At 42.5% G+C, this 22,408-nt stretch overlaps 1 protein-coding gene across 1 annotated transcript; it reads left to right on the top strand.

Moving 5' to 3' along the window:
* The first annotated feature begins 6,622 nt into the window (after window positions 1-6,622).
* On the top strand, window positions 6,623-20,443 carry LOC311307982 (E3 ubiquitin-protein ligase arih1). The gene is made up of 14 exons (XM_084436887.1): window positions 6,623-7,032; window positions 8,110-8,177; window positions 8,420-8,564; window positions 8,766-8,858; window positions 10,639-10,694; window positions 10,845-10,911; window positions 12,226-12,332; window positions 12,563-12,605; window positions 12,727-12,798; window positions 13,212-13,342; window positions 15,242-15,299; window positions 17,868-18,128; window positions 18,219-18,331; window positions 18,572-20,443. Exons 1-14 carry the CDS (start codon window positions 6,757-6,759, stop codon window positions 18,654-18,656), a joined length of 1,575 nt encoding a protein of 524 aa, XP_084293013.1. The 5' UTR covers window positions 6,623-6,756; the 3' UTR covers window positions 18,657-20,443.
* The last annotated feature ends 1,965 nt before the right edge of the window (window positions 20,444-22,408 follow it).

Raw genomic sequence — 22,408 nt, 5'->3', positions numbered from 1 at the left:
TGTGGATATTTTGAAAATGTCAGATTTAATTGCTTAATTATTGTGGTGTTTGTGGACAAGTATTTATAAGTAGTATCGTGGGGGGGAAGGTTTTGTCACACACTTACATCTGCTTTAGCCTACACTACAGTAGCCTATTAGTCCATTTAGAACATAATCAGTTTTACAATCACATATGTGTGGTTGTTAAGAGGTAGCATTGTGAAGCACTTCTTACTGCAGCAATACATATTGCATCATGGACAACTGCTGAAAATTAAATTAACTGTACTAGGGCTTGTGCTTGTTGTGTAATTGTGTTTGTAGGGTTGGGAAACTGCCATGTCTACCCATTACAGGGAAGCCCATGTAGACTCACTGCATAGGGCCAACGTTGGGCAAATGTTGATTGCCCTTCAGGTATTTGAAATGTAGGCTGGCCTACGCTGGCCCCCTGTTAGAAATCCCACACTGACCCCATCAATATTTCAAATGCATTTTAGATAGGGTTGCAAAATTCCGGGAATATTCAAAGTTGGAAACTTTCCATGGGAATTAACAGGAATTTATGGTAATTAACGGGAATTAATGGGAATTAACGGGAATTAACTGGGAATTTTGATGTTATTTATACCAACTGTATTTATCTTGTCATAAACATAAATACATAAACATACATACATACATAAATGTATCTAAACATTTTGCTTTGTCATAAGCAGACATGCAGGCAAACATTTCTAATACAATTTTTTTTAAATTACATTTTTTGCTTAATCCGTTTGTGAGTAGAACTGAAATTAATTCTACAGCCCTCTTAGTGTGTAGGATGCTAGGAATTAGCTGTGCATGTGATGGAAGAATGCACTGCACATATGATGGACGAATGCACAGTATAGGGTTGAAGTTCAACTGAATTTGCATTAAATCAGGTTTTAACCACGATCATGCTGCAAGATCTAGAATTGCATTTTATGTTTTTTCCCCAACTAGGCTACATTTAAGTTCCCTGTTATAGGGGTGTGCGGTGGTGTAGCGATCTAATACATCGTGTTCTGGTGCAGCTGCCCACTGGGAACCAGTGGTCTCGCCAGATCTGAGTACCGCCCGATCCCAGAGGGAGGGGCCTATTGGCCCGCCGCTCCCTGAGGGTGGTTAGTTTAATCTCGGCTTGAGAGTTCATCACACAACAGCAACCCTGTCTGGTGTTGGAATCATGGTTGTGAGCTGAGATGGTCATGGAGTTGTCTCTCCCTTTCACATTGCCGACCGGCCGGGTTGTGTGATGAAGAATCACAGATTCACAGAATTGACCTAGGTCCGGGTCAATTGGCTACCAAATTGGATGAAAGTGGGATAAAATCCTATAATAAGTATATAAAATAAAATTTTAAAATGTAGTAAAAATAATAATAAAATAAAGCAGTTATAGGCTACAAAAAAAGGTAAATATATCCAAAATTCCCAAGCTTGACATCCCATGGTAAATTTCCGGAATGTTTCCGGAAATGTCCCGGAAATTTTCCACCCCTTTGCAACGCTAATTTTAGAACATATTTTTCATAGAAATCATATAAGGAGAATTTATATAAATAATTTACCTCCTTGGTAGAAAGATAATTCAGCATAAATCCCAACAGTGCTCTTGAAAGGTCTTTTTCATATGGCTTAGCTCTTGTGGAATGTGTCACAGCTGATTTCTAGAATGTTACATTAACATGTTAGATTTTATTTTTAATTGTTGTGTTCCTGTGCTTTGTTCCTCTTCCCTTAACGAAATTCACCACGGTTTACTATGGTGTAATATTTTGCTATATGTTTTATGTTGCTACATTTAGTTACATATATTTTGTATCTTGTTATATTTTGCTAGGCACATATTTTCCTCCTGAACCCGACTAATCCACCCTCTACGATCGAGGCAGAGCTGTAAGATGATGGGGGGTCGTCAATTTCCTTGGAGGAGGTCACTGAGGTAGTCAAACAACTCCACAGTGGCAAAGCCCCAGGGACTGATGAGATCCATCCAGAAATGTTGAAGGCGCTGGTGTAGAGGGGCTGTCTTGGTCGACACGCCTCTGTAACATTGCGTGGAAGTCTGGGTCAGTGCCGAAGGAGTGGCAGACTGGGGTGGTGGTCCCAATATTCAAAAAAGGGGACCAGAGGATGTGTGCGAATTATAGAGGCATCACATTACTCAGCCTCCCAGGGAAAGTTTACTCCAAGGTGCTGGAATGGAGGGTCCGGCCGATAGTCGAACCTCAGATCGAAGAGGAACAATGCGGATTTCGTCCTGGTCGTGGAACTACCGACCAGCTCTTCACTCTCGCAAGGATCTTGGAGGGGGCTTGGGAGTTTGCCCAACCTGTCTACATGTGTTTTGTGGACTTGGAGAAGGCTTACGACCGGGTCCCTCGAGAGGTCTTGTGGAGGGTTATGCGGGAGTATTGGGTGAGGGGGTCCCTACTTAGGGCCATCCAATCCCTGTACACCCAGAGCGAGAGCTGTGTCCGGGTCCTCGGCAGTAAGTCGTCTTCCTTTCCAGTGGGGGTTGGCCTCCGCCAGGGCTGCGCTTTGTCACCAATCCTGTTTGTGATTTTCATGGACAGGATATCGAGGCGTAGCCGTGGGGAGGTGGGTTTGCAGTTCGGTGAGCTGGGGATCACGTTGCTGCTTTTTGCAGATGATGTGGTCCTGATGGCATCAGCTGCCTGCGACCTCCAGCACTCTCTGGATAGGTTCGCAACTGAGTGTGAAGCGGCTGGGATGAGAATAAGCACTTCTAAATCTGAGGCCATGGTTCTCAGCAGGAAACCGGTGGCCTGTCCGCTCCGAGTAGGAAATGAGTCCTTACCCCAAGTGAAGGAGTTCAAGTATCTGGGGGTCTTGTTCACGAGTGAGGGAACCATGGAGAGGTTGTTTGGCCGGAGAATCAGAGCAGTTGGTGCGGTTCTGCAGTCGCTTTACCGCACTGTTGTGACGAAAAGAGAGCTGAACCAAAAGGCAAAGCTCTCGATCTACCGGTCTATCTTCGTCCCCACCCTCACCTATGGTCATGAAGGATGGGTCATGACCGAAAGAACGAGATCACGGATACAAGCGGCCGAAATTAGTTTTCTCCAGAGGGTGGCTGGGGTCTCCCTGAGAGATTGGGTGAGAAGTTCAGTCATCCGGGAGAAACTCGGAGTAGAGCCGCTGCTCCTTTGCGTCGAAAGGAGCCAGTTGAGGTGGTTCGGGCATCTAGTGAGGATGCCTCCTGGGCGCCTCCCTAGGGAGGTGTTCCAGGCGTGTCCGGCTGGGAGGAGGCCGTAGACCCAGGACTAGGTGGCGGGACTACATCTCCGCACTGGCCTGTGAGCGGCTAAAGATTCCTCAGGCAGAGCTGGTTGATGCTGCTAGGGAAAGGGATGTCTGGGGCCCCCTGCTGGAGCTGCTGCCTCCGCGACCCGACCCCGGATAAGCGGATGAAGATGGATGGATGGATGGATATTTTCCTTAGCTATATTTTCTTAATTTTCTTTTCCTATGAACCAACCACACCAAGTCACTTGTAGGGCTCTGTGCAAATATATGCTGCTTAGCCAAATAAAACAAGTACTGTACACATGCAAACATGTTGTCCCCCATCCATTATGCATGTTCCCTTGTGCTATCAAGCCCTCTGCTTCTCACTAGGCATTTTTATACAGAGATCCCACTATATTCCCCTATAGAAGAACTCTCAATTGTCTGGCTTTTGTTTGTTTATAATGAACCAAAGAAAGACAGCATAATGTGTGATTTTATATAGCATGGCGGCAATCTGGAATCGAGAGGCATGATCCTTCGATGCAGCATTCACTAGCTGTTAAACCTGTATGGTCAATAGTCCCATAATTAATGTTGAAGTACAGACAAATCTAGCGCTACTAATGTCACATCATGTGTATCAATGATTGACCAAAGTAAGCTCTCTACAAATCATGGTAGAGTGAATAAGAGGACAATAACTTCTCCATCTAGTGGGTAAACAAGTCCATGCACATTTATGGTCTAAGTCCTATAATGAATGTTGAAATACAGACATATCTAGCTCTACTAAACATCTCAAGCTCTATTCTCTGCCGATTTAGAAACTTGTCAATGGAAAAATGCATTGGAAAGGCATGTGGTGGGTTCTGGTACTACGGGGGCACTGACAGACTCACTCACTCACGATGTGACACCGGCCAACTTTAAGTCCCCCCCCCCCCCCCCCCCTTCGGCTTTCACTGGGTGGGGGACAATAATTCTGATTGTGAGAGAGGGGAGGGCAGTGGGTGGGATGTGTATTGGGGGTAGAGCTGTCTGGGCTAGCAGGGGGTGGGTACTGTCCTGAGACAGGCTGGCCTTCCTCCCCAACTGGACTGGGCTTCTGTTCACTAGCTCTTTGTTCAAATCCTTGTGACCGTGTGGTGAAATAAGTTATTTTGTGTGGTGAAATAAGTTATTTTGTGGTGAAATAAGTCTGTAAGATAAGCTAGCTAGTATACTTCGCTAACTTAGCTATTGTAGTCTTTACAACTAGGCTACTTGCCAGAAAGTTTTTTTTTTGTTCAACCACGTAGTATGATCGTATCAAAATGAGACCTCTCACTGGAGATTAACCTTTATATAGTGGTAGGAAACATAGATTTGGGCATAGCTAGCTAGGCTAACTGGCTGGCTACCTGGCTAGCAGGACCCGGGGAACATAGGACCCGGGGAATATAGGGATGACCACCCCAGGGGGTGTGTGGAGGGAAAACTGTCAACAACCCACCTCTTTCAAATTAGGCTGAGAGTTTACTGACCTATTTTCTGATAAACTGTATTAATCAATGATGGGAAACATGGTGGGTAAACTCTACACTTGACAGTTTATCCACCTCTGTATTTACCACTACCCCTGCTGTAAATGACTAAATCACCGTTGTTTTATTAGAGAAACCATTGCTCACTGCAAGAGAGGGAACTGCCTCTCAAGGTTCATGGGTCCCTGCTGAAGATGATCGCCAGCCACTCTCCAGTGCAAGGTGAGTTCTGAGTTCAGTCCTGTTCCAGAGGACTCTGCAAATGAGAACGTGGTCAAACTCTGGTTCTGCAACGGTCGTGACAGATCTGGTGGGCGAAAGCAGCACCTTATCACATGTCCAGCAAGGAGACCAACCCCACCCTCTGCCACATATAGGTAGCCTACGGTTTGGATTGGACATTGAGTTCACAAGGGCACAAATGGCCCAGAATCGGGGGGGTGAATGGCTAAAACAAACACCGTAACGATTTTGAAAGAAGTATATTACAGAGGTATCGCAGAGCATGTGACCAAAAAGATGACCACCACCACCACCACCAGCAGTGGCCTACCTGTCCCCTACCTGTCTCAACCTACAGTAAACATTTAAAAGTTGAAAACTTGAAAAGTGTTGTTCATTGCATTTAATTCAATTCCCTCTGTGTAGACTAGTTTATTTTTTGTGCTGTTGGTAGTCGCACGGAAACTTTATACCTTGCTGACTTACTGCTTTACTTGAATATTTAGGCTTATACTTGAAGACTTTCGATACTGACAAATGTAATGAGATTACCAGATTGTCAGACTGTTTTTAAGACCATTAGCTTAGTAAATTGTTAGATTGTGGGACTTTAGATATAACTGATTAGAACTGATTACCACACACATTACACACTATTACACATTACACACATTAACAGTATTTTGGTATTTTATATAACTTTATCTTCAAGTTTTTCTAAACATTGTTCTGTCTCACTCCAAGACTTTTGGATTTATTTGATAGAATAAACTAGAAAACCGATTAAAGGCATTAGAATAAGTGCATACCAGTACAGCACACTGGGCCTTAATATACGCTCATAATGGGTCCAGTAGGGGGCCAATATGGGCAGCCGATCAAAATGTGGGCTGACTTTAGGTTCAATTAGGGCAGCCCGAAATGTGGTCTACCCACAGTATGCTCACACTGGGCCAATGCCACGCCAACTTCAAAAAACCCAATTGGACAATATGGACAACCCAGATTGGGCCCTCATTGGCCCGACATAGGCGTGTTTGCACCCCTTGATGCAGGCCAAAAACAATGAAGGTAGCTATAGTTATGTGGTGGCATCTAGTGGTGAGAAAACGCTATCCCATATCACCTACTCATAATAGGTCTCTATTAAAGAATATTTACTAATGGTAATTTGATTTTGATATATTTGACCTTTTGCTTGCTTTTGTTTATTTTTCAGCTTTATATATGCAATATCGTGTAGCCTAACGAGGTTATAAGATTGTGACATGAGTGATAGACCTAGGCCTACTACACTATTTCTGAAGCGAGCCGCCAATTTGGTCTTTTTTCTTTCTTTTTATTTTTTATCCCGGGGCTTGCTATATAATATAATATGACGGGGGCAGGTGCAGTAATCTATTCTCTTTGAAACCTTGCTATTTTTTCCACATAATTAATAGTAATTTGAAACCAAATAACACCCCATTAAATGTATAGTAGGCCTATACATTTTTGTGGAAGTTTCAATTTAAAAAACTTCAAGCAAAGTTTTCCTTATTTGTAGTGACGTAAATTGGCCGTCAGTAACTGACGCCGCGGCTCTTTGTTGGTCCAGCAGCAGCTGCGCTCATGTTGTTGTACTCGGCTACGGAAATATTCCCCCCTTTCGAAATATATCGTCTCCTATTTCGGCGAAGTCCATACAAAGATTGACATCTTAAATTCGGGTATTGCTTTGCCATAAGACGAAGTTATCAGAGTAATGGACTCAGACGAAGGTTACAATTATGAATTTGACGACGAGGAAGAGGAATGCAGCGAAGATAGTAATGAAGAGGAGCCCGACGACGACACCCTGGAAGTGGAGTTGGTTGACCCTGTTGTGGCCGGTGGGGAGCGAGATGAATGTGGGGAGACCGGTGGTAGTGGCCTAGGCCCTGGTCAAGATGAGGAGGACTATCGATTCGAAGTACTGACTGCTGAACAGATCCTCCAACATATGGTGGAGTGTATCAGGGAGGTCAATGAGGTCATCCAGGTGAGGTGTTTGGAGGCATACTGGTAGCAGGAAAGGCCGGGGATATTGTATGACAGTAGGCCCCAGGTTGTTGAGCATAAACATTGCAATGTCGGCTCGCTGGCTAGCAAGTTGACCAGGGTTTAACCTACAGCTCACACTTGCCGATGTCAGTTTACTTGCTAGAACCAACCAACTTACTTTAGCTAATTTACTTGTCGGGTAAGTTAGCCTACCCCTAGCTAGCTAGCTAACTAGGTCAGCAACTTCTGGTCTTGGCCGGCATTGACAGCTACTATTAGCTAGCTTGCCTACTGTCAGATTATCAAGTAGCTGGCTAGCTAGCTATCTGACTCAACGTTGGCAAACTACCTAGTCAGCTGGATATCGTTAACGTTAGCTAGCTAACATCAAGTTATAACCGCCGAAGCTCGCTGATATACCTATCCATTACTGATAAACTGGGAGATAACCTAGCTAACGTTAGCTGTAGCTAGCTAACTAGCACTAGCTAGGCGTAGCAATGAAAACAGGAGGTCCATCCAATCCCATGTCATGTAGCTAACGTTAGCTAGCTAATCTTCCTTTTGTGTACAGTCACCTCTGAAAATGGACCCGTTTGATATTAGTAGCTAAGTAGGGTAGCTAAGTTGCACTGTGTAGAACAAAGAACTTCCTTTAGGGCTTAGCTAACGGTAGCGTAAGTTAGTTAGCTAGCTAACGTTAGCTACTGTTCATTCCACCTGAGTCACAGCCATGTAATGTTAACGTCAACATGTGAACTACTTTGTGTGGTTGGTAGCTATCAAGGCCTTGAACAACATGGCCGAATTCTGAATCTTACTTTCTTCTGTCAAAGCCATGGAGTTTGGCTTCTATGCAGCTAGTCTAATTGCAGGTTAAACTGGTTGTCTTTAGAGCCCGTTGAACTACAATACAGGTATTGACCATCAATTTGTATGGTGGTGTTCTACAGCTTGTCTAATCCTTTACTCAAGTAGCTATCACTGTAGTATGTACATTACATAATACTACCAAATTGATGATCACATTTTAATTTTGTGTTTTTCCTCCCAACATCTGCTACTGTTTTTTTAGAACCCTGCAACAATAACAAGAATTCTTCTTAGTCATTTCAACTGGGACAAAGAAAAGCTGATGGAAAGGTTCGTTTTTGACATGGTTTAAAAAATGTTTTTGAACTACCCTCTGCACTGTATTGACACTAATACTCAGTGGAAATGAACGTTAATATCAATGTCCTGGCCCTTGAATAAGATGTAAAACATGGCCTTCAAATAAAATCAGTTAGGGTTTGTTTAGGTTACAATTTGAGAACAATTGTAACACAAATTATAAAGCACAATGGATTGCTGTTTTCCTGTCTGATGGTGTTTTTTTCACGCAGGTATTTTGATGGGAACCTGGACAAGTTGTTCTCGGAATGCCATGTCATCAATCCCAATAAGAAATTGAGGACCCGACTGATGAACACAAGGTCTTCAGCTCAGGACATGCCCTGTCAGATCTGCTATTTGAACTACCCAAACTCGGTCAGTACCATAGAGGAAACCTTTTGGTTGGTTTAGTATAGAAACGAATTAGTTTAATAGAAATTCCCATTGTTGGCAGTGACAATGTTGCTGTAAATAGGCCTACATGCAGTGTCTGTAGCAGATGGTTCATGGTGGCCCATTACATTAGAACACATTTGATTTTGTTAATTTTACTAAACAATGTGTCTTGTCCCACAGTACTTCACTGGCCTGGAGTGTGGACACAAGTTTTGCATGCAGTGTTGGGGGGACTATTTGACTACCAAAATCATTGAGGAGGGGATGGGACAGGTAGGCACCACATATACAGTACAGTAGAAATTCACCTGCCAGCTTGACATCTTGCTGTTTAGATTCAAAGTTAATTCATATGTAAAGTTGTTATGCAGATGGATGACAAATTAAAGGAAACAACATAAACCATTTTAGTAAGGTGTTGCTCCCCCCCCCCCCCACAGCATACAGTATCAAAGCCACCAGACCCCCCTCACTGTAGCGGTCAAGCACTCCGATTTCACCATTCTCTTGGTGTACACCTCACATGCACATACCCACTTGTGCCAATATGGTGAAGAATGACTGACCTGACTATCACTTTTTTACACCGCTGTAGACCAGTACCTATAGTTTTTGCACTACTGAACTCTCAGAAATGTGCATTTGTCTTTGTAATGTGGGGTTTATGCACTGAAACGCTATCATAATATTTCCATATGCAGTTGTCGACAGGCTGTTCTTGCACAGTCTGATCACGTCCTGCACTGACTTTCTCAGTCACCTTTGCTCTTCTGTTTTTACATATTGCACTAATTCACCAGCATCACTTCCAAATGCGCGCTTCCGACCACAATTCCCGAACCTATTTACTGATGTCTTTCCCGTAAATGCAGATGTCACTTTCATCACTATTCATACATTCCTATATTAGCCAGTAGAGCAATCTTTTAGCCGTTTTCTACTACTGTACCGAACCTCTCCGGGTGAGGGTTCTGGATGCGTTTCCACTGCTAACAAAACGGTACTGAACCCAGTTCTCAGAACTAAAAGTAGTTCCTGCTTGGGAGATGGTACCACCCTGACCAATCAGGAACTCAACAGGTTGCCGTCAGTAGGCTACTACATTGCAACGTTGTCATGTTCAACAGCCGGCACGGCCAGTAGCTGGAATTGTAAAGCAGGCTAAAAGCTGTTGTAATGTTTTTTTTTTAGTTTAAATATTTTTTCAGGTGAGAAAGAATGGACATAGATTCCCAATATGTGGTCAGTTTATAAAAATAACACCTGTTTGTATACATGTGCTGCAGTGTTTTTGGCTAGGTTTGTTTACTCTGACAGCTCTTCCTGCTTCACGTGTTGTGCTGTGAAGGGCTAACATTAGATAGTTCATTAGCGCCCTCTGCTGCATTTTGCGTTGCACATTGCAAGTGTAGGTAGTAGCTCATTAATTTTTCACAGTGTTTAGCTATAGGCTATATCTGCATTATGTTGATGCTCTGCTGTTTACAGTAGCCTTCTGCGCTCTTTCATAACCATAGCAACCATCGCTTTGAGCATGCATCTTCAGTTCTGGATAATACAGTGGGAAAGTGACCAGGAACTCGTACCAGGAACCAGCAAAGGTCCTGGTGGTTCTTGTTTCGGATGGTTCCTGTGCTATTCGTGCAGTGGAAATACACCATTTGTGACTGAAGCTCCTGCCATCTGTGCCCCAATAATGAACCCTCTTTCCAAGTCACTTAGATCTGTTCTTCTTGCCATCTTGATATGAAATCAAGGTCAACAGGGTGTGTTTAGCATGTTCATACATGCCACAAAGCATGATAAGGATGCTAATTGCTTAACTGTATCATGCAGTACATCTGTGTGGAATCATCTGCATTTGTTATGTTTCTCCACTCATTTCTTTAGGTTTCCCTTTAATTTGTCACCCGTCTGCAATCTGTATGTTTGACATTGGAAGTATCTTGTTTATTTTTTGGCAGTGTAGGGTCATTCAGTCATGAATTTGCATAGAAACTTGTAAACAATTTTAACATCCAAATCTCAAGAAATATGTTTTCTCTCTTTAAAGACAATATCCTGTCCTGCTCACAACTGTGATATATTGGTGGATGACAACACAGTCATGCAAGTATTCTGTTTAGTAGTTTTTGTTGAAAAGTGAAAAACCACGATTGCAACACACAACTTTATCATCTGATGTTGAATTGTGATTTATTTAGTATCTATCCAAAATTCACTCATCCTTTGTTTACCATTGATTTATTTTCTCTACAGGCGTCTGATAACAGATTCCAAGGTGAAGTTGAAGTACCAACACTTGATTACCAATAGTTTTGTAGAGGTAAGTCTAGGAACATGAGTGCTATTTTTCATGTTTCTATTAGGGATGTGCACAGTGACTATTTTCACTGGTGACTAGACGGTGGTTTTGCAACCGACTATATGACTAGTCTAAAACAGATTCAACCACTCAGCTGACTGTACGACTAGTCTAAAACAGATTCAACCACTCAGCTGACTGTACGACTAGTCTAAAACAGATTCAACCACTCAGCTGACTGTACGACTAGTCTAAAACAGATTCAACCACTCAGCTGACTGTACGACTAGTCTAAAACAGATTCAACCACTCAGCTGACTGTACGACTAGTCTAAAACAGATTCACAACCACTCGGCTGACTAAACGACTAGTCTAAAACAGATTCACAACCACTCGGCTGACTATATGACTAGTCTAAAACAGACTCACAACCACTCGGCTGACTATACAACTAGTCTAAAACAGATTCAACCACTCAGCTGACTAAACGACTAGTCTAAAACAGATTCACAACCACTCAGCTGACTAAACGACTAGTCTAAAACAGATTCACAACCACTCAGCTGACTAAACGACTAGTCTAAAACAGATTCACAACCACTCAGCTGACTAAACGACTAGTCTAAAACAGATTCACAACCACTCGGCTGACTATACAACTAGTCTAAAACAGATTCACAACCACTCAGCTGACTAAACGACTAGTCTAAAACAGATTCACAACCATTCAGCTGACTGTACGACTAGTCTAAAACAGATTCAACCACTCAGCTGACTATACGAATAGTTAAAACAGATTCACAACCACTTGGCTGACTGTACGACTAGTCTAAAACAGAGATTCATAACCACTCAGTGGCAGCCTATTTGCATTTGTTGCGCAGGGTTATTCACTTCACTCTCCCCAAAACAGTACTTCAGCCCGTCTTTACAGTTTACTACTGAGCAAAGATCTAAATGTGATTTATTTTGTTGAATTGAAGAGTAGGCTAGCCCAATAGCCTGTAATATTTAATTAGGCTAAAATTGGAACATTGATAGTAGCTTATCAAAGATGATTGATGTATGTAGTATGATGTAGTAAGCCTAGTCTATCCGTAACCAAGATCCCAAAAGCCCAGTCGCCATGCTTGCACTTTATGGAGGACAGACCCAATGTAGCATCCCTAAGATATCAGGGAATTGAGCATGCAAAGGGCACCGTGTAGTCGGATAAACGACTATCTGCGCACATCCCTAGTTTCTATACACTTGAAAACCAATACTTGTTTAAAAAGCATATTAATCTTCCTCTGGCTCAGCCTCTTAAGGTCATCTCTTCTCCCCCATCTTAGTGCAATCGACTGCTAAAATGGTGTCCAGCGCCTGACTGCCATCACGTTGTCAAAGTCCAGTACCCGGATGCCAAGCCTGTGCGATGCAAATGTGGACGGCAGTTCTGGTAAGACACAACCATATCCACAATAGGTTTTGGTGGATATGGTGCAACTAGTGCATTTTCTAGTGTTAACCCAATGATTAGTAAAGATAACAGAATATGAAGTAAAATGGTTAAACATCTATTATAAACTGAATTAACATGGTCATAGTGATAATTCATCAGTGCATTGACACTCAGCCTACGTATTGTCTTCTAAAATGATTGGCCTTATTTCTACCCAATCATTGCAGCTTCAATTGTGGTGAGAACTGGCACGATCCTGTCAAGTGCAAGGTATGTGCTGTATACTACTCTCCCAGTGGCAGCAGCAGTGGGAGATACTGACAGAATTCTTGAAACATAATTCATCCTTAACATTAGACTCTCTCTAACCTTTTTTCTCCATATTATTCAGTGGTTGAGAAAATGGATCAAAAAATGTGACGACGACAGTGAAACGTCCAACTGGATTGCAGCAAATACAAAGGTATTTAAAGGGATACTTCACTCAAAATGCAAATTGACCTCACTTTATGTACAAAAAGCAAGATCATTCAATCTTGAGAGTCGGAGACAAAATATGTGGCTTTGTTTTCTTGGTTAAGACACCCAACTGCTAGCATTAGCATTCTTGAATGCAAAACAGTGAATGTGACCTGGTGTGTGATGGCATGCTCCAACCAGAATAGCTCATTGGAACATGCTACCACAAAGCCAGGGCACTTTCACTGTTTGAGTAAGCAAACTAGGCCATATGATTTGTAACCGACTCTGACATGAAATGAGGTGAATGTGTATTTTGAGTGGGCTATTCCTTTAACCATCTTAAAACGTATTTGGTTCACACTTCTGTGTGTGAATGGACGGAGTCAACTTTCAACTGTCAACTTTGGCTGTCAGGAATGCCCCAAATGCCATGTGACCATTGAGAAGGATGGAGGCTGCAATCACATGGTGTGTCGGAACCAGAACTGCAAAGCAGAGTTCTGTTGGGTCTGCCTGGGACCCTGGGAGCCCCATGGGTCGGCCTGGTGGGTGGATTTCCTTCTCACAGAAACCTTTAAAGTACTTCAAGAAGACTGTTTAAACATGTTTTTTTTTTTGTTTTTTTTAGAATTGTGGAGTAAGAAATATAGTAGCTGGATGGTTACACTCAAGATTAGTCTCATTTCCTATAACTGCATGCAATACCCGTATTTAGACCCACGTTAGATTCGTACAAATAGCCGTTTCAGAAAGCCCATATTTCCAAGAACGAATGGGCTGTCCATGCAGAGTCTATCTGTAACGTTTTCACAGTCACTGGTGTGTACACCAGCCTGAAAGGCTTCCACTCGTTTTAACTGGTATGTAACAAAAAAGTGTCAGGACAACGGATGTAGTGATGAATCGAAGGACGGTTATCTGAAGGGTTTTTACATCCTCATCATTCCTCTCCGTTGTGACACATTTATCTGAAATTCCCTTCAAATGATTTTAACAGTTTTGTCCCTGAATAATTAACTGGGAACCCCTTAAAGGAGTAGTAAAGGGAAAATGCATGTTTAGCCCTGTTTTAAGGTTACTTATGATCATATACAATGGTTCAGATCAAAACGTTGACAAAACTAGCACCTTTGAGAAAGTCTGATAATTGCTCTAACACCGTTTTGGTCATACAATGGATGTGGGTGGGCACCTTGAAAAATATTTCAAAAACATGTTAAACTCGATTTCAAAGACAAGAAACTCACTGAGGTGTTAGTTGGTGTTCTGACATATAATTCGCCATAAAGTATGGCTAGTTCATCTGGAAAGGCTTTTTTAAATATTTAGCATAGAACTATTTAGTCGCAGCACATACGTGTGTAAACTTCCGCAAACTAGGTATCCTAGCAATATAAACAATAACAATTACTACCGGAAGTAGTTCCGCTTCCTGAATCCCCTCTGCAGATTGATCTACACATCTACAACGGTCGCGTCAATACAAGTCAATGGATTTCATAAATTGATCAATAAAACCCTACAGGATTCATACTTTGCAGCGAATTTGATGTCAGAACACCAACAGACACCCCCTCGGTGAGCTTCTTGTCTTTGAAATTGAGAGTTTAACATGTTTTTGAAAGATTTTTCAAGGTGCTTCCACATCCATTGTATGACCAAAATGGTGGTAGAGCAATTATCAGACTTTCTCAAAAGTGCTAGTTTTGTCAACGTTTGGAACATAGCGGACCTGTTGTGTTTGGCAAGTCTCGTCTGAATGCTAGCTTGGCTTGGCTATTGCAATGTACAATATAACACACTAATGTTGGGCAAAGCTGAGCAACAGTCAGCAAAATCATTCTAGAGTGGGCTGGCGCTAGGTAATAGTTCATTGTATCAGGGCAGCCTCACTAATTTGGGGCAAAGCTGCAGCTCCTTGCAGCTGATGAGCAGGCTACATAATTCTATAGTAGGCATCCGGAACACTGGGGGCGGGGTTTTATTTGGAGCAGTATTTTTATTGGCTGAATTTTATGTTAAAATTGGCCAAGACGTAAATTAATAAAAAAAACTTGGCCCTGTCACAGTCTGTCTAGGACCTCTGCGGATACATGTGCCAAATATGAACGCTGTCAGGCCGACGGTATCCGAGGAAAGTCCAGATAGAGGGACGGGTGGATCTGTTATAGTGTAGATAAACTTCAGCTAGATTCCTCTGGGAGGGGGGTGATGCTAGAAGTTAGATCGCTCTGAGCACTCTTCAGAAAATTCCATCGCATTCATTAGTTTCATCGTTCATTAGGTAGGGTGGCTGATTGGAAATTCAACCAAAAATTGTGCAACCAAGATTTATGCACTGTGACACTTGTCACAGCCAATGTCAGACAAAGCAATTTCTCTTTTCTCAGTATCTCACCATTCTTCTTTTTCACTCTTGCCTAATGAATTGGTGTATTTTGCAGGTACAACTGCAATCGCTATAATGAGGATGATGCAAAGGCAGCGAGAGACGCCCAAGAGGTAATATGAATCACAGTATCTATTGGCTTTGTCATTAGGGCTGCCACATTCAGTGTGGAACAATATGCCAGCAGCCCTGTGCTCGGGGGACACAAATCAAGCGGGGGTCTGGGGGTCCTCCCCTATGAGATTGAGTGTCAGACACTTCCATTTCCTGCATTCTAGTGAATTTGCACCAATCTGTGTTTTATGCATCCATTTCAAAGTCTTCTGCTGCGGCCATCATGAATGAAGGAAATAATTAAGGTTTCAAGGTTTTTTAGCCACACAGCAGTGATACACACACATACACACGCGTGAATGAGCGATAACTCACACATGCATCTTGGTCACCTGTGGAATTTATCCTCTGCATTTGTCCCATCCAAGCTGTCCTCCTCCAGGGGCAGCCAGGAGCAGTGGGCAGCCTCGTCAGTGGTGCCCAGCGACCAAGACCAAGTGCTCAGTCCAAGTCCCGGTCAGGGACCGGACTGAAGAGCATATGTTATTCTGCATATTTTTCATATTGGGTCTCTACAGTATGTGGAGGGACCAGAGTTGAGCACGGGGAGAACACAGAAAGGCCCGGGAGAAGAGCCCATGCAGGAGTCAAACCCCGGAGCTTCTTGCTGTGAGGCGACGGTGTAACGCACCTAGCCACTATGCCACCTTAGTAAAGAGTCAGTACACCTAGCCACTATGCCACCTTAGTAAAGAGTCAGTACACCTAGCCACTATGCCACCTTAGTAAAGAGTCAGTACACCTAGCCACTGTGCCACCTTAGTAAAGAGTCAGTACACCTAGCCACTATGCCACCTTAGTAAAGAGTCAGTACACCTAGCCACTATGCCACCTTAGTAAAGAGTCAGTACACCTAGCCACTATGCCACCTTAGTAAAGAGTCAGTACACCTAGCCACTGTGCCACCTTAGTAAAGAGTCAGTACACCTAGCCACTATGCCACCTTAGTAAAAAGTCAGTACACCTAGCCACTGTGCCACCTCAGTAAAGAGTCAGTACACCTAGCCACTGTGCCACCTTAGTAAAGAGTCAGTACACCTAGCCACTATGCCACCTTAGTAAAGAGTCAGTACACCTAGCCACTGTGCCACCTTAGTAAAGAGTCAGTACACCTAGCCACTGTGCCACCTTAGTAAAGAGTCAGTACACCTAGCCACTGTGCCACCTCAGTAAAGAGTCAGTACACCTAGCCACTATGCCACCTTAGTAAAGAGTCAGTACACCTAGCCACTGTGCCACCTTAGTAAATAGTCAGTACACCTAGCCACTGTGCCACCTTAGTAAAGAGTCAGTACACCTAGCCACTGTGCCACCTTAGTAAAGAGTCAGTATACCTAGCCACTGTGCCACCTTAGTAAAGAGTCAGTACACCTAGCCACTGTGCCACCTTAGTAAAGAGTCAGTACACCTAGCCACTATGCCACCTTAGTAAAGAGTCAGTACAGCCTGCGTCAGCTCAGCAGCACTTACCTGGGGAGGAATCATTCAATAGATTCAGCAATTCAATATAAAAATGATTGACCATTGAACATTTTTAGACATGGGTAAAACTATTTATTATTGATTATACATTATCATATTTAAGCTTCTAGACTGTAAACTATAAAATAGCTTGTACATAGGCTATTCTATATTTTAATCTCAAGTCCAATGCCTTTTAGGGAGAAAGGGGTAGCCTAGCCTTAGTTTCCACCAAGTGGGTTACTGGTTAAATTTCTCTCTCACAAACACAAACACACACACAAGCTAAGGGAGGGGCGGCTTACATCCTCAGAGAACCGTCACACATTATGACTTCAGTCCAAACTATAACGTTACATCCATGCTCCAAATACAGTAGGCCCACACACAATCCCCAGGCCAACAACAACTGAGCGTATCTGCCTCTGGGGTATCCTGATCTTTGCGATGCTGTCGGTGCCTTTTCTGCCGCGCTGTTGGGAAGTGGCTGTCCCCTGCTGCGTGCTGCCTCATGCCAGACAGGCCACCATGGGCCTCAGAAAATACTCTGTGGCAAACGGCCGTTCTCACATATTTCTTGGTTTTGTTATTTCTTGTATCCAAGCATGTGAAAACATTGTTTTCACAACAGTGTATGCATTGCAGTGGGGTGTGCAAGAAAATATGGGATAAATCACAAATTTTAAACCAATGGTGTTGACCCAATATTTAATTTTCTGTAGCAGAGCCAAACGGCGATCTTCAAAGTAGTTAGTTTTCAAATTAGTTAGTTTTCACAAGCCAGGGTCCTTATTGACTATTCCGTTTCGATTTATCACAGCAATATAGAAAGGAATGCTTAAAATCCTACAAATGGTAGGTTGAAATATTCATCCCCACTGTAGAGTACACAAGGCCAAAGTAATGATCCTTAAAACAGGCACTGTGTATCTGCCCTTTCAGATCTGGTGTTAACAGATGCAGTGCGTGCATATGTCCTACCTGTCTCCCCAGTCCCCCAGGGCTAGAGACCAGTTCTGATTAAGAGCCAGCTGCCTGTCTCCCCAGTCCCCCAGGGCTAGAGACCAGTTCTGATTAAGAGCCAGGTGTTGTCCTCCCTCCTCCAGCGCTCCCGGGCCGCCCTGCAGAGGTACCTGTTCTACTGCAACCGCTACATGAACCACATGCAGAGCCTGCGCTTCGAGCACAAGCTCTACGCCCAGGTCAAGCAGAAGATGGAGGAGATGCAGCAGCACAACATGTCCTGGATCGAGGTGCAGTTCCTGAAGAAGGCGGTGGATGTGCTGTGCCAGTGCCGCTCCACACTCATGTTCACCTACGTGTTCGCTTTCTACCTCAAGAAGAACAACCAGTCCATTATCTTCGAGGTAAGAGAGGGCAGTCTTTTATATACATTTTTCACACCTGTTACAATGGGCCTCAAAAGATGGGAGATCTGAAACATTTGTCTTTTTCAGAACAATCAAGCAGACTTGGAGAACGCCACCGAGGTTCTGTCTGGATATCTGGAGCGGGACATCTCCCAGGACTCTTTGCAGGACATCAAACAGAAAGTACAGGACAAGTACAGGTGAGAGCCATTTGTTGCTGTCTTTAACACTCAAATATGTAGCTTCAGTTGTTCTGAAGGTTTATGGTGTGATTGTGTTGTTGTCTTGATGTACAAGTAAACTTTTGACATATTACAAATAGTTGAATAGAAGTCCAGAATCAGACATGTACATGTTTAAGTTCAGACAGTTTAGAAATAGCATCACACAATGCATGACCTTTGCTCCAGGTTTTTACGCTTGACTCTTCTGTACCCTAGATACTGTGAGAGTCGGAGACGAGTGCTGCTGCAGCATGTCCATGAGGGCTACGAGAAGGACCTCTGGGAGTACATCGAAGATTAAGGATAGACTTTTTAAGATTCACTATGACTGGAGCGCTGATGCAAAGCGTTTGGGGCAGCACTGGTCTCAGCCATAGCTGTTGATTGTCCCAATATTGTTTGTTTTTTTGTTGTTTTTTTTCTCTTGGATTTGTTTTATGGAAAGATTAAATAAATTATATCAAAATAAAAAGATAGAATATTTAAAACAATTGTACAACAGTATTGCTTGTAGCAGATTTGATTGTGAGGACAAAAAAAAATCCTCCCCCTCTCAATTGGTCACATTTGTAACATCACTCCCTTCTATAGAATTTAATTTTATGGTTTTCATTTTTCCAAGTTCCCTTGTGTGGGGCATGTGTTTGTGTCCAGCACAACACTACATGTTCAAGCCATGTCTTGTTAGATCCTGTTTTGAGTTTTTGAATGTTGATTTGCTGAACTCTATGGTTGTAAAGCAAAAAAATAAGCATAGAGTGTGCAGTAGAGAAGGACAACTTTTTAAGTTTTTTCAATTGTAAATAACGCATATGCATGCAACAGCAAGGGTGGCACACATTTTTTTTTTTTTTTCTACAATTTAGAAGATATTTATTCTTTGCAAATATTCAGTATAGTTGCTGTGTAGAAGAAATGTTCCCTCTTGCTTCTTTGGGATCCATTCTTTGTAAGGGTTTGGAAGCTGCATGGCTTTCTTACCCAGGACAATGAACATGGTTTCTATTTGGTGGTCGCTAGAGTGCAGATGAGGTAGTAGCTTTAAAGCAATTATTTCTCAGTGTGAGGACCCTTTCATAAAAGGATACCTGTAGGTAAACTGTATTGAACAACAAGCTGAGTTCTGGTTCAAATACAGGCATTGCAGAGGAAGAATCAAACCTGCAACCCTTAGAGGTTATCAGAAGAGATTCAGCTGAGGCGCGTTGTTGAAAGGGACCTGGAAAGGAGACCATGTCCTGTCTGCTTTATCCTTTCTCACCCTCCTTGTCTTCTACTGCTCCTGTTTTACCTAGACATTCTAATTTCAAGATAACACACTACCAACTGTTTCATGAGAGCCAAATTGAGTGACATTCACTCATTGACAACAAAAAGTCTTTCTTTAACAGACTTGAGCTTTTACTCATGGTTTTGTATGCACCTTGGTAATGAGAGAGATGAGTATATCCTCAGAGCACTGGTCAACTTTGGAGTCAGCATTATCTAGGCCTAAAGAACTAGAAGCTGTGACAGCTGATGACAACTGGCTTCCTCATTTCCTGTTTATTGTTGTGACGAGGAGTATTGCATTCAATAGCACCATGCAATTGGGCTATAATAACTGTGCTTAGTGGGCTTTAAGGACAGTCTTGTCATAGCTGCATTTGAAAAAAAGACAAACTTGCATAGAGATCATCTGCTAAGGTGTCTGCTCTAAAGCTTTGGCGTTTAGGCTATAATATGAGAGTGGCGTTTACACTGGGTTGTACAAAATGGCAACATGCCAATTACCTTTGTAACACTTTTCAGTTTTTTTTCTTGTTTTTTTATGAGCTTACGAGGTCCAGAATAGACAACCCCAGAAATGTGGCAGTTAGTCACAGTGCTTTTCTCTCAGCGTTTGTTGGCATATAGGATGTTGATGCTGCCGGCAAGGAAAAAATATCTTCACCAAAGTGTGAATCATCTGAAAATATTTTCTATCTCTGTTTCTGATACCTCTGGGAAATAGGAGTTCAGATACAGTTGCTTTCATGTATAATAACCATTCTTACAAACAAAAAATGTCCTATTTAAGTAAATGTCATTAAAAAGGAACTGTAGGTCTTTTGTGTTCTGTTCATAATGTAGTGCAATGAATGTTTGAATGACTTGCACCTTTCACTTGAATGGTCAACTGATAAAATGGACAAATCAAACTTTATTTGTATAGTGCATTTCATACACAGAGGCAACACGATGCGCTTTACAGAGAGCAATGGGGGGGGGGTGGACATAGGTCCCACCCCTACGTATTCCAGAGGGAAGCAAAAAAAACAGTTCACCCAAGGACTGAAAAAGTAAGCAGTAAAAATTCTTCCCTGACCTCTCAACGAGACGATCAAGCAAGCTCCTGGAAAATGATTGTCTATTGGTTGAGAACATTTACAGAGCAGTAAACATGGGCTAAATACTTCATAACAGAGACATGACTAACAGTAGAATAGATACATAGTTACAGAGATGTTGCCTACATAGGCCATTATGTGTTAGCTATCCCTGTAGTCCATAATGTGATATTTAAGTGAATCATAAAGCACAATAAGCCCTTAGCAGATAGACTCATAAAGAATGTAAACTAGTTATAGCTGGTAAGCAGAATTGGGGAGACAAAAAGCAGAGAGCCAAGAATAAGAGAGAGAGAGAGGGGGGGTGCTTGATAGGGGCAGCTGGTGACATAGTGGGATGGAGGATGGCAGGGGGCCTTTACAGCAGTCAGGGGGATTTCTTCCGGATACAGGGAGGCCTGCAGGATACAGGGGCGTCCACAGGGCCTGTTTAGAGTATAAGAGGGAAAGACTAGGGAGGAGAGAGGAAGGCATGGTTAGTGGCTGCACTGGACCTCTACAGACAATAGAACTGTGTCATCTCATAAGTTTTAGCAAAAACTTTAATCATAGTTACAATTGGGTTTCATCAGGTTCAGCAGTAGGCTATGCAATTGCAACTGGTGTTGTTGGGAATGTCAAACAGGAAACGGTCTAATCCTGTCATACAAAAAATATATTCACGGATGAACTATCAATGGTATCATATAATTGCAAATTCGGTAGAACTTCAGGAGATATTTAGCTCACGCATTTCACTAAAAAGAGCATGGCCCAGTCCCAATGTCCCCCCTAAACCCTCAAGCCCTGAGCCCTCACAGACTTATTGACGTCACCTGGTGAAGTGATCGAGTGTGAGAGGCTGCAAGGGCTCGAATTGGTATAACAAGGAATGGGACAGCACTTGTGACATCACATTACGTTGACGTGAAAACATATTTCTTACTATTGTGGGCGTGGGGCTTTTTTTAAATCAATTTGTAAATTGTACATGTTTTTCTTGTAGGCCTTCGTGTAAATTAATTTTGGCTGAGTCAAATCCCCTTTACATTATCAGAACTCTCTGTGTTACCCTCAAAACATTTGTTCAACTTGAAATCATTTCATTTTGTGGTCATATGCGATCGCATCTGCGATCAAATATCAACCCAACCCAGTATTTGTTAGTAGGATCGCATCGATCCTACATTACTGCCTGTGATTCTTGTTTGTGATGAATCCAAAAGTATTAACTTAAGAATGATAATAAATTATGTATACACATTCCTGCACCTCACAACTCTTTCCATATTCATGTTGGAAATCTCAATTCAAAGAACACTGCACCGAAATGAGTAATTAATGTCATACTGCTTTTAACTGGGCAATCATATGATTTAGAGCAACAGAAATCGATGTAAATTATAACCATAGCCTACATATTTTTAAACAAATCACATTATACAAACCCATGGGGTTAATAACCCATACTTAAAAATAATGAAACCAAATTAATTATAAGGCTACTTGTGCAGATAAGCAAGTCCAGCTGAAAACATGAAAACATATTTTGTTCTGTAACGTGAACGTTACGGTTGGTTGATCTGTCCGTGCTTGTTTACTGGCTGTTCTTCAGGTAACCCCGTGTTTCACGTCACGACGCTATGAACTGTGGGTAATTCCCTTGGGCTAAGTCTGCAGAAATCAAGCCCCCAGGATTTGAAAT

This window comes from Borostomias antarcticus (assembly GCF_949987555.1).
Source record: "Borostomias antarcticus genome assembly, chromosome: 4".
In the NCBI taxonomy this organism is placed as follows: Eukaryota; Metazoa; Chordata; class Actinopteri; order Stomiiformes; family Stomiidae; genus Borostomias; species Borostomias antarcticus.
This window is presented reverse-complemented; position numbering and strand designations above follow the sequence as displayed.

Excerpts from the sequence above, each read along its gene's own strand:
- LOC311307982 (XM_084436887.1), top strand. The coding sequence starts at position 6,757 with ATGGACTCAGACGAAGGTTACAATTATGAATTTGACGACGAGGAAGAG. Across the intron at positions 7,033-8,109 it reads AGGTCAATGAGGTCATCCAG|AACCCTGCAACAATAACAAG; the intron begins GTGAGGTGTTTG and ends CTGTTTTTTTAG. Across the intron at positions 8,565-8,765 it reads ATTTGAACTACCCAAACTCG|TACTTCACTGGCCTGGAGTG; the intron begins GTCAGTACCATA and ends CTTGTCCCACAG.